This window comes from Sorex araneus, chromosome 3, assembly GCF_027595985.1.
Source record: "Sorex araneus isolate mSorAra2 chromosome 3, mSorAra2.pri, whole genome shotgun sequence".
In the NCBI taxonomy this organism is placed as follows: domain Eukaryota; kingdom Metazoa; phylum Chordata; class Mammalia; order Eulipotyphla; family Soricidae; genus Sorex; species Sorex araneus.
In genome coordinates, this window is record NC_073304.1 from 239,211,981 (window position 1) to 239,226,998 (window position 15,018).

Sequence of the window (15,018 nt, forward strand, 5' to 3'; positions counted from 1 at the left end):
CAAAGACCAGCTGCACGTTTTACTTTCAGAACCACATTCACCTGGCTCTGCAGGGGTGGCGGGGGCAGCCCTTGCCATGCCTCCTGCCCTGTGTAGGCCCACGTCCATCCAAACTGGAGATTTCTTTGGCATTTTCTTCCCTTAGCTTCCTGACTTGTGGATCATCTTGTACAAAAAAGGTGAGTTTACAGAAAAATATGCGTATAAGTCACTTCTCAATCCCCATAGGACAGCACAAGCGTGATGAGCCCCATGTCCTCCCCAGCTGAGAGTGGCTCTTGGAGAGGCTGGCCCCGACTGCCCCGACTATTCCACGCCCTGAACTGTTCCGTGGCACGCACAGACTGGGTTCTCGTGCTGGAGGAACAAGCTGCACGCACTGGGCAGATGTGGTGAGTGAGCCAGTCAGCACCTGGCACTGGACCTCCAGACACACCTAAGATGCACTCGTGCTCGGCCTGCAGACACTGAGGCCGGTCACGTCACCAGTGTTCTGGGCAGCAGGGGGCTCTCAGCTCTAGGACGTTCTTGGGTGTGTGGCCCAGTCCCTCACAGGAACCAGGTCACCCTAGGAGACCCTGCAACTGCTTCGGGCACAGTGCCGTGGGGGACTCCGAGGTGCCCGGCTGGCCCTGGCTTTGCAGAAGCTGCCCCTCTTGTGGCTGGGGCCAGTGGCCAGTGAGTATGAGCGGCCATGCATCATCCTGGCGTTGAGGCCATTGGCCATGGAGAAGGACTTGAGGTGGCTTCTTAAGGCCATGGGGAGCGGCAGCTTGTCCACGAGGTGCACGGGCGTGCAGGACACCACAGCGCGGCAGCACAGGTCCTGGAGGCTCAGAACTTGGGGCGGGAAAGGGATGGGCTGAGCCCTCTTGGCTTCCCAGGCCTGGCTGCCCCGCCCCCCCCCCCCCCCCCCGCTGACCAGGCCCGAGGTTGGTCATCTCCCCCCAGATGTCACTGCTGAGCAGAGAGGTCCCCAGGACTGGGTCGACCAAGACCAGCCCACGTCACCAAGATGCCCACCAGACATCTTGGGATGTGTCACGTCAGGCTTTCCATGTGGAGAAGAACAGGGCAGAGGTTTTCCCAGGGGCCCCTCAACCCCTGCAGGCAGGTAGAAAAAAGGAATCCAAAGAGCGTGTCTTATATCCACATGCTTGCAGGTCACACACCGAATTCGAATTCGTGGTGAAAAGTGAAATCTGCAGAGAACCTTTGCGCCCAGCAGCAGGAAACAATTAGCCCGACTGAATAAGGGGGAGGAACTGGGGAGGCAGGGCTTGCTGCAGACATCCAGTCCCAGCCCGATGCATGGGGCCCCAGAACGCTGACCCTCGGGCCCAAGAATGGCCCAGAGCCCCTGAGGACTGCAAAAACTGGCAGAAGGCACACATGGATCTTCCAAGGAAGACAGACAGCTGTGAGTGCTGGCACGTCCCTTGCCAGTGGCCATGGCCAGGAAGATAGAGGATGTTCTCCACCTCTGTGGCCAGGGAAGGGCAAGTCAACAGAAACGACACTGGCTGGCTGGCAGTGGGAAGCCACAGGCACGGTGGGGCATGGGGGCTATGCAGAGACCATGAGGAACCGCGTGTGACACAGCATCTGCACTTCTGGGCATGCGTCTGAGGGAGGTGAAAGCACCAGTCCAAAGAGAGCTCAGCCCGCTCCTGTGGCCGGGCTACCTGCCTGCGCCATTCTTAAGGAGACGCAGCCTGAGTCCCACACGGTGGAACTCTCATCCCCGTAAGAAGGGAATGAGAAGGGGGAAATGCTCTATGTGAGGGGTGGGAGGAACCTTGAAGGCTCACACCTGGGGTGAAGCCAGAGACGATGCTGGGCTGGAAATGCTGTGACCTTAGACCCTGCAGAGCTGCAGAGAACACAGACCCATGGCAGCTGGGCAGGACCAGGGTGTCCAGGGACAGAGTTCTGGATATGAGAGAAGTGAGCACTGGGTGTCACACAGAATCCCGTGTGGACATCTGGAAGGTGCTGAAAGGCAGGTCTGAGGAATGGGGTGGCCTATGGCCCTCACAGCCGGAGCTGTGCCCTCCCCTGTCTCTCCACACCAAGAAGCTTGGTGGCTGTGGCCTGGCACCCCGGGGAGAGGTCCCCCAGAATCTCTATTTCCCTGCTCTCCAAGCTCAGCACTTATCTGCTCTGTCTCCAGATGTGGGGCAGAAAACAGTGAGCAGCCAGCGTGGCCATGGTAAGGGACGTGCCAGCACTCACAGTTGCATGGGTGCCACTTGGCCCCAGGCACGCTCCACACACTTCTCTCTCAAGCACTGGCAGCTGCTACTCGCGTGGCAGGATGGGCACCCGCATCTCAGCTGTGTGGCGTTAGTGCCTCTTCCCACCCCCGTGCTCAGAGCACCATGCTGCCTTGGTGGGGGGCTACCTACCCTTGCTCGGCCTCCAGAGCCGGTCCATGCCATGACGCAGCAGCACAGTCCTGGCCAGCTCGGTGAAGGACTCGGTGATGTTGAAGTCACACAGTGGGCTGACCTCGAAGAAGGTGACCCCCAGACGCTCAGCATAGGCTTGGGCCTGCTCCGTGGGCACCTGCCTCTTGAAGGCCAGGTGCAGGCGATTGCCCACCAGGATTTTAGGGACGCCGGGGGCATGCTGAAGCACAAGAGAGAGCCAAGAGAAGTGGGTGCCCTGAGCAGCGCATGTGTCCTGAGGGGAGGAGCACCCCGAGACACACACCCACCAGCACCTCGGGAGTCCTCGCAGACGCGGCTGGGCCGGGGCCTCACTGGTCACCCTGTTTCACATGGTGAGGAGGGTGCGAGCATACAGGGAGAGGGACCGGGAGGACATAAAGGGACCGAGAACCTGGGAGCTGGAGGAGGCAGAACGACCTCTCCTGGAGCTTTGGGGGGCACAGAGCTGAGAGCACCAACTCAGATGTCTGCGCTGGACTTGGTGAGAAGCTGCGGTCTGAGACCCCCAACAATGGCCCCTGTGCAGCTGCGGGGGGGCTTGGTTCCGACCAGCTGGTCCAGCTGTCATGACCCACTTCCTTGCCCCCTGCACACCTGGCCAGAGAGCCTGCACTGGGACCCGCCTCCTGTGGTAGGGTACTTGCACCAGTGCTCACCCACCCCCAGTGTGTGGAGGGTGCTGGGCCTCACCTCGTCGATCTCCTTGATCCACCTGTCGATGCCGTCGAAAGACCAGCGGTTGGCGATGTCATAGACCAGGATCACGCCCTAGGGAAGGGGACCAGGCTGACCTGAGGGTGGACAGACGTGGCTCGGGTGTGCAGGTAAAGCTTGTGTGGGTGCTGGCTGTGGGGCTCAGTGCTCAGCACCACTCGGCCCAGTTGAAGAGCCATGGCACCACTTCGACACAGAACTCAGCTCTCGCAGTCGGCAACTCTGCTCAACGGCCCTTGTCCAGCTCGCTGATGAGCCCGCTGTGGCCACCGCACGAGGGCCCGGAGCCCTCTTCTCATGCCCGTGAGCTGCCCAGGGATGCAGGAGGGTGAGGCTGCAGGGGCAACACACTCCAGAGCAGAGCCCGTCCCACCTGCTCACACACGCGTGCACACACACATGCATGTGGATGCATGCACAAACACAGCCCGGGGGCGCGCACGTACACAAAAATGTGGGGACATGTGTATGCAGCTCCCAGGCCCACATGGTCCTGCGAGCACACCTGCTTCCCGCATGCTGCGGAAGGCTCGGGAGTCACGAACATCCCACGCTCAAGTTTCTGTCACCTTCTGCGGGTGCCCACATAGCACATTCCAAACGTTAGTGCTCAGTGGACACCCAGGTCGGGGGTTACCTGTGCGCCCCGGGAGTAGGAGCGGAATATGGTACAGAATCTTCCCTGCCCCGATGTGTCCCTGGAAAAGATGTTGAAGACAGTAAGCAGAGGGGCCAAGCGAGAGCACAGTGGGTAGGGCATTTGCCTGGCACGCTGCCAACCCTGGCTCGATCCCCAGCACCAAATATGGTTCCCTGAGCCCCACCAGAAGTGATTTCTGAGTGCAGAGTTAGGAGTAACCCCTGAGCACCTCCAGGTGTGGCCCCAAACAAACAAAAAAGATATATGAGCAGAAATCCTGGGAACCATTCACACGCTCTGCCCATGAGCCAGTGACGCATGGGAGTTAAGACCCCAGCACGCCCTGGGGAGTGGGCTTGGGTACATCTGCTCCACTCAGGTCAGAGAGGAGAAGATAGTACATGTGGCAGCAGGGCTAGGCAGCCTGATTCTTTGGGGGAGGTGGCAGGGCACGTTCCTGACACCCCTGATGCCCCATGGGTCCCTGGCACCACAAACAGATACCACTAGGCCAAGTCTGTGAAATGTCATTTACCCTAGAGCTAAAGCAGAGCCTACACAGTGGGAGAAACAGGTCCCAAGTACATCACAGGCCCAGTCCGTCCATTGAAGGAACCGTCCAGGATGGGCCACTGCGGATAGGTCAGAGGGTGGGTCCAGGCACCCAGCAGGGTCCCCTGTGCTGCCGGCTGTGGCTCAGGGGATAAGCAGCTAGTTTCCCACACTTTCTTGACACTGTCTGCAGGTGAACAAATACCCTTTTCCTAGGTGGTCCTGAGGACAAGGAGGCCACAGCGGCCCATGGGCCTGACCCAGATACCAGGAGTGAGACACTGCTGCCCGCCTTCTGTCACTGTCCCTCAGGAGAGAGAGGCCAGAGGTGCTGACCACTGCCCATGCTGAGATGGAGGAGCACCTCACTTGATAAGACAGAACAATCGAGGGGTTCCTGGTCAGTCATAGCTATTGCCACCTTGCTCTCGGGGAGCCTGTGTGAGGTCAGCTCCCTGCAGGGGTGGCCCCGAGGATCCCCCAGACAGCTGTCACCTGTGGTGTTTGCTGAGATGGCCTCTGGGAACCACAGCAGGGCACAGTTGGGAGGGACAACAAGCAGGTGGCCCCTGAGGCCTTGAATCTTGGAAGTGGAGTCTGGAGGGGGCTGAGCCGGCCCTGGGGAGGGGAGAGGAGAGGACCAGGGGAGCAGGCTGAGGGGATCGTGTCCACAACCCTCATGTTGGGCAGAGGGAAGGTGCCGTAGTCCACACAGCTCCCTGCCCCTGGCGTATGGAAGGCAAGTGAGAGTGACAGGGAGGGCTGGGCTGTGCCGGGGCAGGAGGCAAGCAGGAGGAAGAGGGCAGCCACAAGGCCACTGGGCCAGGTGGAAGCCCCGAGACCCCTGCATGGGACACATCCCCATGTTTCTCATTTCCTGCCCTCTCCCCGCCCTCCCTGGGCCAACACCAGGCCCTCAGATGCCCGGAACACCAGGAACCTCTCTGGGGAGCTGTGGGACAGGCAGGACCTGGGGCCACTCACCAGAGCTGTAGTTTCACGCGCCGGCCGTCCAGCAGGATCGTGGTGGTCTTGTAGTCGATGCCTGTGTGAGGAGGGGCAGTCAGAGCCAAGCACTGGGCCCCGCACCATGCAGGCGAGGACCCTGGCTGGACTACTGCATTCTGTTGCCCAGTGCAACACCAGGAGCTATACCTGGCAGTGACAGTGCGCACAACAGGAAATGAACAAGCAGCTTACGCCCCCACCCCCACCAGGGCCCCCGTGTGCAGTCTTGCTGTTCACCTTTTTGTTCACCCTTCCTCTCCTTCCAAGTTTTTGCCACAAAGCAAGAATCTGTTCTGAAATCTGAAAAGCTGGGGCTGGAGCGATAGTACAGTGGGTAGGGTGTTCGCCTTGCACACAGCGGACCCAGGTTCAACCCCCGGCATATGGTCTTCCAAGCACTGCCAGGAGTGATTCCTGAGTGCAGAGCCAGGAGTAACCCCTGAGCATTGCTGGGTGTGGCCCCCCCCAAAAAAAAGTCGGAAAAGCACATTTTTTTTACACAGAAAGCAATGCCTCTCTCCTCCAGAGACATGTCCGCTGGGTCCATGGCTCTAGGCCAGCCTAGCCACAGTCTTTTCACTCCAAGAAAGTGAGAGAGGGTGTGGACAGCGCTCAGATGCAGCGCAGTGTGGGCTCTCTCATGGAGAGATGGTGAGAGACTGGGGCAGAAGGGCAGACTGCTGGGACCGGAGCTGAGGTGGCAGAGGGAGGGAAACAAGGATGACCCTGGTCTTGCATGGAGGGGAGTGGACCCAGGGCTGGGAGAGGCTGGAGCACACATGCACGGGCCCCAGCTTCAACTTCGGAACCATAGGGCCGCAGGGTGAGCTGAGCTCTGAACAGATGTTTAAGAAAACAAAAGCCAGAGAGATAGTACAGAAGGAAGGGCATTTGCCTTCACGCGGCCAACCCAGGTTCAATCCCCAGCATCTCATATGGTCCCCCAAGCACCACCAGGAGTAATTCCTGAGCATTGCTGGGTGTAGCCCCAGCAAAAAGAAAATAAAACCCATGCAACAAGACAAGAAGGTCCCCCACAGGCCACTAAAAGGCACCATGTCAAGTAGCTTAGCAACTGCACATCCCACCTTGAGGTCTGGCCCTGCAGAGCTCCGTCCTCCCCAACAGACCAGGCACATACATGCATGCACACACATGCACACATACACATCTGCCTGCACACACACACGCTTTCATGCAATCATATGCAGACATTTATGAGCACTCACATGCACGTTTTTGCAGACACGCATGCATACACACAAACCCCCACAGAAAGATCCTGGCATCTCCCGGCCTCACTAGCAGGGATATGCCCTTAAACACCATATATCTCACATGTGCAGACAGGCAAAATACACAAATGCACACATATGCAATACACATACACAATGTTGTCATACAAGCTCATGTACACACATACATGATCACACACATGCTTTTACACACACATGCACACACACAAAACCCCAAGGATAAACCCTGGCAATTCCTGGCCTCACTGGCAGCTCTATGTATAAACACTGTTTATCTCACACACATATGTGTGCATACATACATGAATAAGCACATGTGCATGATTTTGCACACATAGAAAGACCCTGGCATTTCCTGGCCTCACCATCAGTGCCATGTCTTTATTTTTTTTATAAATTTATTTATTGAATCACCGTGAGAACAGTTACAAAGCTTTCGGGTTTAAGTCTCCATCATACAATGATGAAAAACACCTGTCCTTTCACCAGTGCACATTTTCTGCCACCAAAAAAACACAGTATACCCCCCATCTCACACCCTCCCCCTACCTGTGTGGCAGATGATTTCCACATTACTCTCTCTCTAATTTGATTACATTCAATATTTTGACACCAGACCCACCATTATTATTTGGGATTTTCCCCTAAAACTTAGACCTGCCGAAAAGGGAACATTAGACAATTTGTTTTCATTGCTGGTTAAGAATATGATGTCACGTGGCCTGAATAGCAGCTGTGAGGTTTTGGAATTCTGAAATTTTAATAATTAAATCTGGAGGGGTTTCTGCCAAAAGTTGCTGGGTTCCGAGATTCATTAGTGTGTCTCTGGATCTCTGGAATCATGGCCGTTAAGGAGCTTAATCAGTAACCAGAGGGGCCTTTTTTTTTTTTTTTTTTTTTTTGCTTTTTGGGTCACACCTGGCGATGCACAAGGGTTACTCCTGGCTCTGCACTCAGGAATCACCCCTGGCGGTGCTCAGGGGACCATATGGGGTGCTTGGAATTGAACCTGGGTCGGCCGCGTGCAAGGCAAACGCCCTACCCGCTGTGCTATTGCTCCAGCCCCAAGAGGGGCCTTTCGAGGGTGGTGACTTGGGGTCTTGCTGGGGCGGGGGAGGACAAGGGCTGGATCCACCCCCATCCCGTGAGGCTCCACGTGTCTCATCACTGAGGGCCCATACCTGACTGTCCAATGGCCTCTGGAAGTTGGTGGCCACCGAGCCACCAGGGGGTATAGGAGGGACGACACCTTTTCCCACCTGGGGTGGCCCACTGAGTGCTATGTCTTTATTTATTTTTTTTTATTTTTTTTAACAGTTTTTTTTTTCTTTTTGGGTCACACCTGGCGATGCACAGGGGTTACTCCTGGCTCTGCACTCAGGAATTACCCCTGGCCGTGTTCAGGGGACCATATGGGATGCTGGGATTTGAACCCGGGTCGGCCGCGTGCAAGGCAAACGCCCTACCCGCTGTGCTATCTCTCCAGCCCCGAGTGCTATGTCTTTAAACACCATGTATCTCATACACATGCACACATATCCCAGTTTCAGGACAAAAATGGAGCTTCTGGGCATGTATGTGTGTCTATAGCTCAATCCTGAAAACTGCTTTTCAGATCAGCTACCAGGGGCTCTTCACAGAGGCCTGAAACCACTCCAGAGTCAGAGAGGTAGTGTAGGGGTTAGGGCACTATTGATGTAGCTGACCTCATTCAATCCCTGGCACCACCTGGTCCCTCAAAGCACCACCAGGGGACCCTTGAGAACAGAGCTACACCTCATGGTTTCCCCACACCACCAGGATGACCCCAAGCACTAAGCCAATAATAGCCACTGAGCACCACTGGGCTAACACTAAAAACAAATATATTAATAAAGAAAATACAACTGAGCCCTCCAGACAGTCCCACTCCACATGAGACACTCATAATCTGAGTAGAACCAACACACGTGAAAGATGACATAACGATCAACTGTACATATGGGCTGGGAATCATGAAGAAGGTGTTGACTGTACATATGTGCTAGGAATTATGGAGTAAGTGTGGGCTGTGAATCATGGAGAAGGTGTGGACCATACATATGTGCTAGGGATCATGGAGTCAGTGTGGGTTATATATACACGCTGGGAATCATGGAGAAGGTGTTGGCTGTAAATGCGTGCTGGGAATACGTGGAGCACATGTGTGCATGTGTATGCATTTGTAGTTTGGTATTTTCCAGACCACAGTCCTCAGGTCAGGTTAGTCTTCCTAACCCCATCTGGGTCCTAGTCTCGTCGTTACTTTTGGATCATGACAGCATTTGTCTATGACCATGTTGTCAACTTATAGTGGAGTATTGTGGTGCTTTAGCCTGGCTCATTTTGATGCAAGGGTAGCTCACAGCTTGCCCTGGGTCCATTCCGTCCCTCTTTGGGACCCTGCTTTTGGGGTGCTGCGAACTAAGGGCAACTGAGTCTAGAAAGCAGATGCCCAGGAGTAAATATTATTGGAGTCAATCAGCTCCCAAGTTACAAAGCATAATATTAACTGTCTTCCTGTATCCACACAGAAAGGACATTGCTTTAAGGTGAACTAAGTTCCCTGCAGCAAGGCTAAAAGGACAAATCCCATGTTATCCTACAATAGTTCATTACTGAAGCTTTTTTTCTAAGCACCTTGTAAGTTTTTTGGTTTTGGGTCATACTTGGTGGTGCTCAGGGTTCACTCTTGGCATAGCTCAAGGGACTACTTGCAGTGCTGAGGATCAACCCCAGGGTCAGTTGCACGAAAGGAAAGAGTTTTACCCCTGTACCATTTCTGTAATTCTTGTGAAAATCTGGGTCTGGAAAGATAGTACACACAAATGCATATGCACATGCATGCACACATGTGTGTGCACGCGCACACACGCATGCTCGCACACATGCAGGCATGCACGCACGGGTCTCACAGCGTGTTCCAGGGCCACCGAGTACTCAATAGTCCTCCTCCTCTGCATGTGGCTCTAAATCCTGGCACTCTGGCTTTGGGTCTGGGGCCTCATGCCATGGAGCTCAGGCCCTTCTGATTCTGCTTCATGGTCATTCCCAGTGGTGCTGGGATTGGACCTGGGCCTTTGTCATGCAAAACTTGAGCTCCAATTTCCTGAGCATCTTTTCAGCTCAGGAAAAGATGGGCTGGAGCTATAGCACAGTGGTAGGGCATTTGCTTTGCACATGGCTGACCTGGGTTTGATTCCTCCACCCCTCTCAGAGAGCCCAGCAAGCTACCAAGAGTATCTCGCCCTCATGGCAGAGCCTGGCAAGCTACCCATGGCATATTCAATATGCCAAAAACAGTAACAACAAGTCTCACAATGGAGACGTTACTGGTGCTCACTTGAGCAAATCGATGAGCAACAGGATGACAATGACAGTGACAGTGACTTTTCAGCCGATTACTGATCTTCTCAAAAGTCAGCACAAGTGGATCACAGGACAATTCAAATTCTTTGCACAATTAATTCACCAAGAGTGTTTACTTATCTATCAAAGTAAAATGAAACACAGGAAAAGTTCTAGAACAAAGCCTATCAGAACATTCACTGAATGGGTCAGAAAAACAGAGGCAAAAGTTAATTTTAGTTTTGAAAAGAGAGCCAGACATGGAGGCTGCACTCACTACTAGCTGCAGGGAGGAATAAATAACTTAGTGATCTATTTCAAAGCTCCCATCACCTGCTGACTTCTATTTCAGGGAGTGCCCATGTGTGGGCCAACAGAGAGAGGGTAGAGAGCACCCCACATGGTCTCCAAGCACCGCCAGGAGTTATCCCTGAGTGCAGAGCCAGCAGTAACCCCTGAGCACTGCCAGGTGTGGCCCCCAAAAATGAAAAAGATAGGATTAAAGAAGGAAGGAAGAAAAGAAGAAGGAAAGAAAGAAATCCCTTACAAACATCTGTTTTTGAGAACCTGACTCAAGAAGTGTCTCATGTGGAATGAAAACATCAGAAAGGATGATGGTTGCGAGGGTCCAGGGAAAAGGCTTCCTTTCGAGGGGCAAGGGAACATTCTAGACCTGGACAGTGGCAGAATCACAGGACAATTCAAATTCTGCACAGATCACAGAGGAAGCAAGCGATGCTCCAGACCCACCTGGCCCATCCCACCCAGATGCCAGAGCACCCTCACACTGCTGGGACCTCACAGAGCTTCGGGGGACAGGGAGGACTGCCTGAATGATGGAGGGCAGGTACAGGGAGCTCCTGAGGCCAGGGTCAAATGCCAGCCCCTCATGGCCTCTTCCTGCTTCCAGATGGTTCTAAAGATGAATAGGGACATGCCCAGAGAGCACTCTGAAAGGAGTCTAGCCATGTCCCTCCTTTCTGTTTTTTATCTAAAATACACAGCAAGGGGCCCTGGAGCTCCGGATGAGCTAGGGCCCCCTGTCTCCACCTAATGGCAGCTCCTAGGGCCTGGTCCACTGCTCCCCCATGTGCTCCCCACTGCCTGGGCCCTGTCTGCCTGTACTCTGTGCCAAATCTCTGCATTGGAGGTGCACCCTGCCTGCATCCAGCCACCCACACAGTCCCTCCAGACTGAGACTGGACAGACAGACTGCCCTGGGTAAGGGACCCAGGCCCACAGGATAACCGGTCCATGTGAGATTAACAAGAGGGGAAACATGAGACTGGGTGATCTCTAGTGCCACACATGTGCTGAAGTGACCCAGACTCCAGGGTCTGGGCGTTCCAGAGGGGTAGGGTAGGGGAGCAGACAAAGCAAGCCCAGGGCCTGGAGAGGCAGTGGAGCCCGGAGCATAAAGGAGCACTGCTGGGAGCACTGAGCTGGAGAGGCCCTCCAACACCATTGGGCGTGGCTCAATAACAAAGATAATGGAGCTGGAGAGATAGTCCAGCAGTTAAGTCTCCTGACTTGCGTGCACCAGACCTGGGTTCAATCCTCAGCATCCCATATACTCTCCTAAACACCACCAGGAGTACTTCCTGAGAGCAGAGCTAGGAGAACAATCCAAAACAAAAATCTTCCTGCCTTTAACCAAAGAGGAGTAGTATAAAAGAAAATACATGAGTTTTTGCTATATAGACATTTGTGCAATGTGTGTTATGTGCATGTGTATACATGACATGTGACGTGAAAAGGGCTTGTAAGCATCAAAGCTTTCAGACATCTCTGAAGCTGGAGCGGGTTCCCGAGCAGCCGGCTCACCTGGTCTGACCTGTGGCACAAACCTCACCCCAGATGCCCAGATCTGGCCCTTACCAGATCCTAGGCATACTGTAACCCACAGAAACACGTGTATAGGACCCTGTGACCCACAGCAAACACAGCCCTCAGGCTGTGCGGGGAGCAGGCCATGCTCAGACAGTCTGTGCAAGGATGCGACAAGGCAATGAAGCTCAGCTCCTGACTCAGGCACTTGGCACCCCCAGAGCAGGAGGGTGAACTGTGGCCCTAGGCCAATGACCCTTGTCAGACTCCAGTAGCCGGGGTGTGAGCCAGGTCTGGTGTGGAATTCTGTGGCTGTTTCCAGAAGGAGGCCCACCATGGAAGCCCTCTACGGAGGGGGTCTGAGCAAACCCACAGACTGACGCTCTTCCCTCCAGGCTTTTTTCACAGCTGGTGAAGCTCTCAGGAGTGAGTTTCCTGAGGGCACATGAAGAACCTTCTGGCAAGAAAGGCCTGGGAGAAAGCAGGAGTTCTGCTTTTGGGACCAGCTGCACCCCTCACTCATCTTCACACCAAAGTGCAGGCCAGGGGCTGGAGCGATAGCACAGCAGGGAGGGCGTTTGCCTTGCACGCGGCTGACCCGGGTTCTAATCCCAGCATCCCATATGGTCCCCTGAGCACCACCAGGGGTGATTCCTGAGTGAAAAGCCAGGAGTAACCCCTGTGCATCGCCGGGTGTGACCCAAAAAAACAAAACAAAACAAAAACCCACCAAAGTTCAGGCCAGCAAAACCTCACAGCCAAGCCTGTGGAGGCCACAGCAGGTGAGGAGACCTGATTCAGAGTCTCAAAGGAGAAAATGGGGTGAGGCCACTACCCTCAGCACCTGGGACTTAGAGACAGTCAGCCCCAGCACTGACCACACCTGCCTACAGACGATTTCTGGGAGCAGTTTCTGCATCCCCAGCGGGAGTCACCCACACAGCCAGCAGTCGAGTTTCAGCTCAGACTGGGAGTGCTGACTGTACCCTGTGCCAGCCCTAACGGAGGTGCTGGCTGTACACTCTGTGAATCTGTAAGTGGTTGTGGTGACTTTCAACTGAGTCAATCTGTAAGCAGTTGCTATGGTTTTACACTGTCGATCTGCACTTGGTTGCACAGAGAAACTCAGAGGAGCCGCCTCCGGAGAGGCCTCACCTCCATCTGGGTTGTGGGTGTGAGGAGGAGAATCTCAAAGGCAGAGGTGGGGGGAATGGGCCAGCACAGGAGCTGTCCTTGGGTGCCTTTCTGCAGCAAGGACTGTGGGGGAGCAAGGCCACCGATAACGCCTGGGCTCACAGCATATCTGATCTGGGGCTCCCTCACCCCCTCTGGGGGAGGCTGTTCTCTGCAAACGGAACCACTCTCACAGAGGGGAAGGACCCTCAGAATTTTTCTGCGGGGCAGGGGCACTAACTCTTGACTCTCCAGCACCGGGCAATGGGGACTCTGCCCTCAGGGAAGAAAGAGCCAGGACTGAGCTGGGGTTGGGGAGGCCGGAGACAGGGCTGGCCTGTCTGGCCTGCGCCCTCTTCCCCAAGGGCCAACAGTCCCCATTTTCTTCCCTCGCTTTCTGGGAGAAGCGGAAACATCAGGGAAAAGAGGTGGATGGGGTGGGGAGCACCGGAGAGGCAGGGACAAGCTGCTGTGCAGTGTCACCCATGGGATGCACCCCTGGCCTCCCCCAACCCCCGCTGACCAGACTGTTCTGTGTGGCTGCTGGCACATGCCAGACAGGCACCACCAGTGCACAGGCCTGTTGCCACAGGGCAGGAGCAGCTCCCAACAGCAGTGACCGGAGGTGGAGACCCAGTGTGCCTGTCCCCCACAGGCAATGGACTGTGCAGTCAGCTCTGAGCCGCCTCTGTGACACATGTAGGAACCAGAATCCTGGTCCTATACACTGTTCCCGGGCTGGGCCCTTGCAGGTCCTCCTGCCCCCACTCCTGGCTGGTGTACCCAGCACTGCCTGCTCCAACCCTGGACTGCACTCTGGGGGTCTCCTCTCAGGTCTTCGATGAAAAGAGGGCCCCTAGGGGGACACCCGCCTGTCCTGCTAGACCCATGCGAGCCCCCTTTTTTCTGGGTGCCTCAAGCAAGACCCCTGGAGATCCCCACTCCCAAGTACCCAAAAAGCCTCAGCACTTAGGCACTTCGGAGCACCTCAGTCCAATCCTGAGTGTTCAGCTAGCTCAAGGACCTGCACCCTTGGCATCTCCCTAGTGCTGAGTGCCCATCCTGCCTCGAGAGAAAACTCGAAGGGGGGCACTCAGGACTGGGCGATCACTACACTCGGCTCCTCTTGTCCCCACAGCGACTCCATTGAATCCTCTGATCCCTGAGCTCCCGCACCCCCTCAAAGACACCCCCAGAGACCACATCTCTGCTCTACCCTGCACTCCCCTTCATCCTTGCCCTCCCACGCTCCCCCCACACCCTCTTGCCCCACCCCTCCCACGCTCCCCCAATACCCCTCCCCACAGTCCGCACTCCCCACCACCCTGGCCTTCCCGTGCTCCCCCCTCCCCACCCCTACCCTCCTTCACACCCCCACCCTTGCCTTCTCAAGCTGCTGCCCTCCCCCACCCCTGCACCCCTGCCTTCCTGCGCTCCCCCGAACCCTGCACCCTGCACCCCTGCCTTCCCGCGCTCTCCCGCACCCCACACCCCTGCCTTCCCGCGCTCCCCCGCACTCTGCACACCTGCCCTCCCCCGCGCCCCACACCCCCTCCCGCGGCGCCGCCCCCGCGCCCTTCGCTCAGCCCCTCTGCCCCAGCTGCCGCCACCCAGCTGCTCCCCGACCCTGCGCCCCCGAACCCTCTCTCCCGCCCCTGCGCGTCCCTCCCGCGCCCAGTCCCCGCACTCACCCGCCGGGTGGCCGTACGGGGACTCGGCCGCGCCATCCTGCAGACTCGCCAGGATCTCGCCCTTGCCCACGTCGCTGTCACCCACCAACAAGAACTTGAGCAGAAAGTCGTAGGCGCGGACCGGGCTGCCCAGGGCATTCATGGTGCCTACGCCGTCGTCCCCGCCCATACCCGGCCGCGACGGCACGGAGGGGCTGCCGGACACCGAGGCCCCCGCAGTCGCCGCGGCAGCCCCCGCGGCCTGACAGCGCCCGGCCCCGCCCCACCAGCTCGACATTGGTGGGCCGCAGTTGCTAGGGTACTTGTCCACGTTCATTGGCAGGAGGACCCGTCCGTCT

At 56.2% G+C, this 15,018-nt stretch overlaps 1 protein-coding gene across 1 annotated transcript; it reads right to left on the minus strand.

Moving 5' to 3' along the window:
* RAB40B (RAB40B, member RAS oncogene family) lies at window positions 1–14,951 on the minus strand. Its single transcript, XM_004621063.3, has 6 exons — window positions 14,681–14,951; window positions 5,344–5,404; window positions 3,805–3,865; window positions 3,144–3,221; window positions 2,409–2,631; window positions 1–840 (listed from the first exon to the last, which is right to left on the minus strand). Exons 1-6 carry the CDS (start codon window positions 14,847–14,849, stop codon window positions 569–571), a joined length of 864 nt encoding a protein of 287 aa, XP_004621120.3. The 5' UTR covers window positions 14,850–14,951; the 3' UTR covers window positions 1–568.
* Window positions 14,952–15,018: the final 67 nt, after the last annotated feature.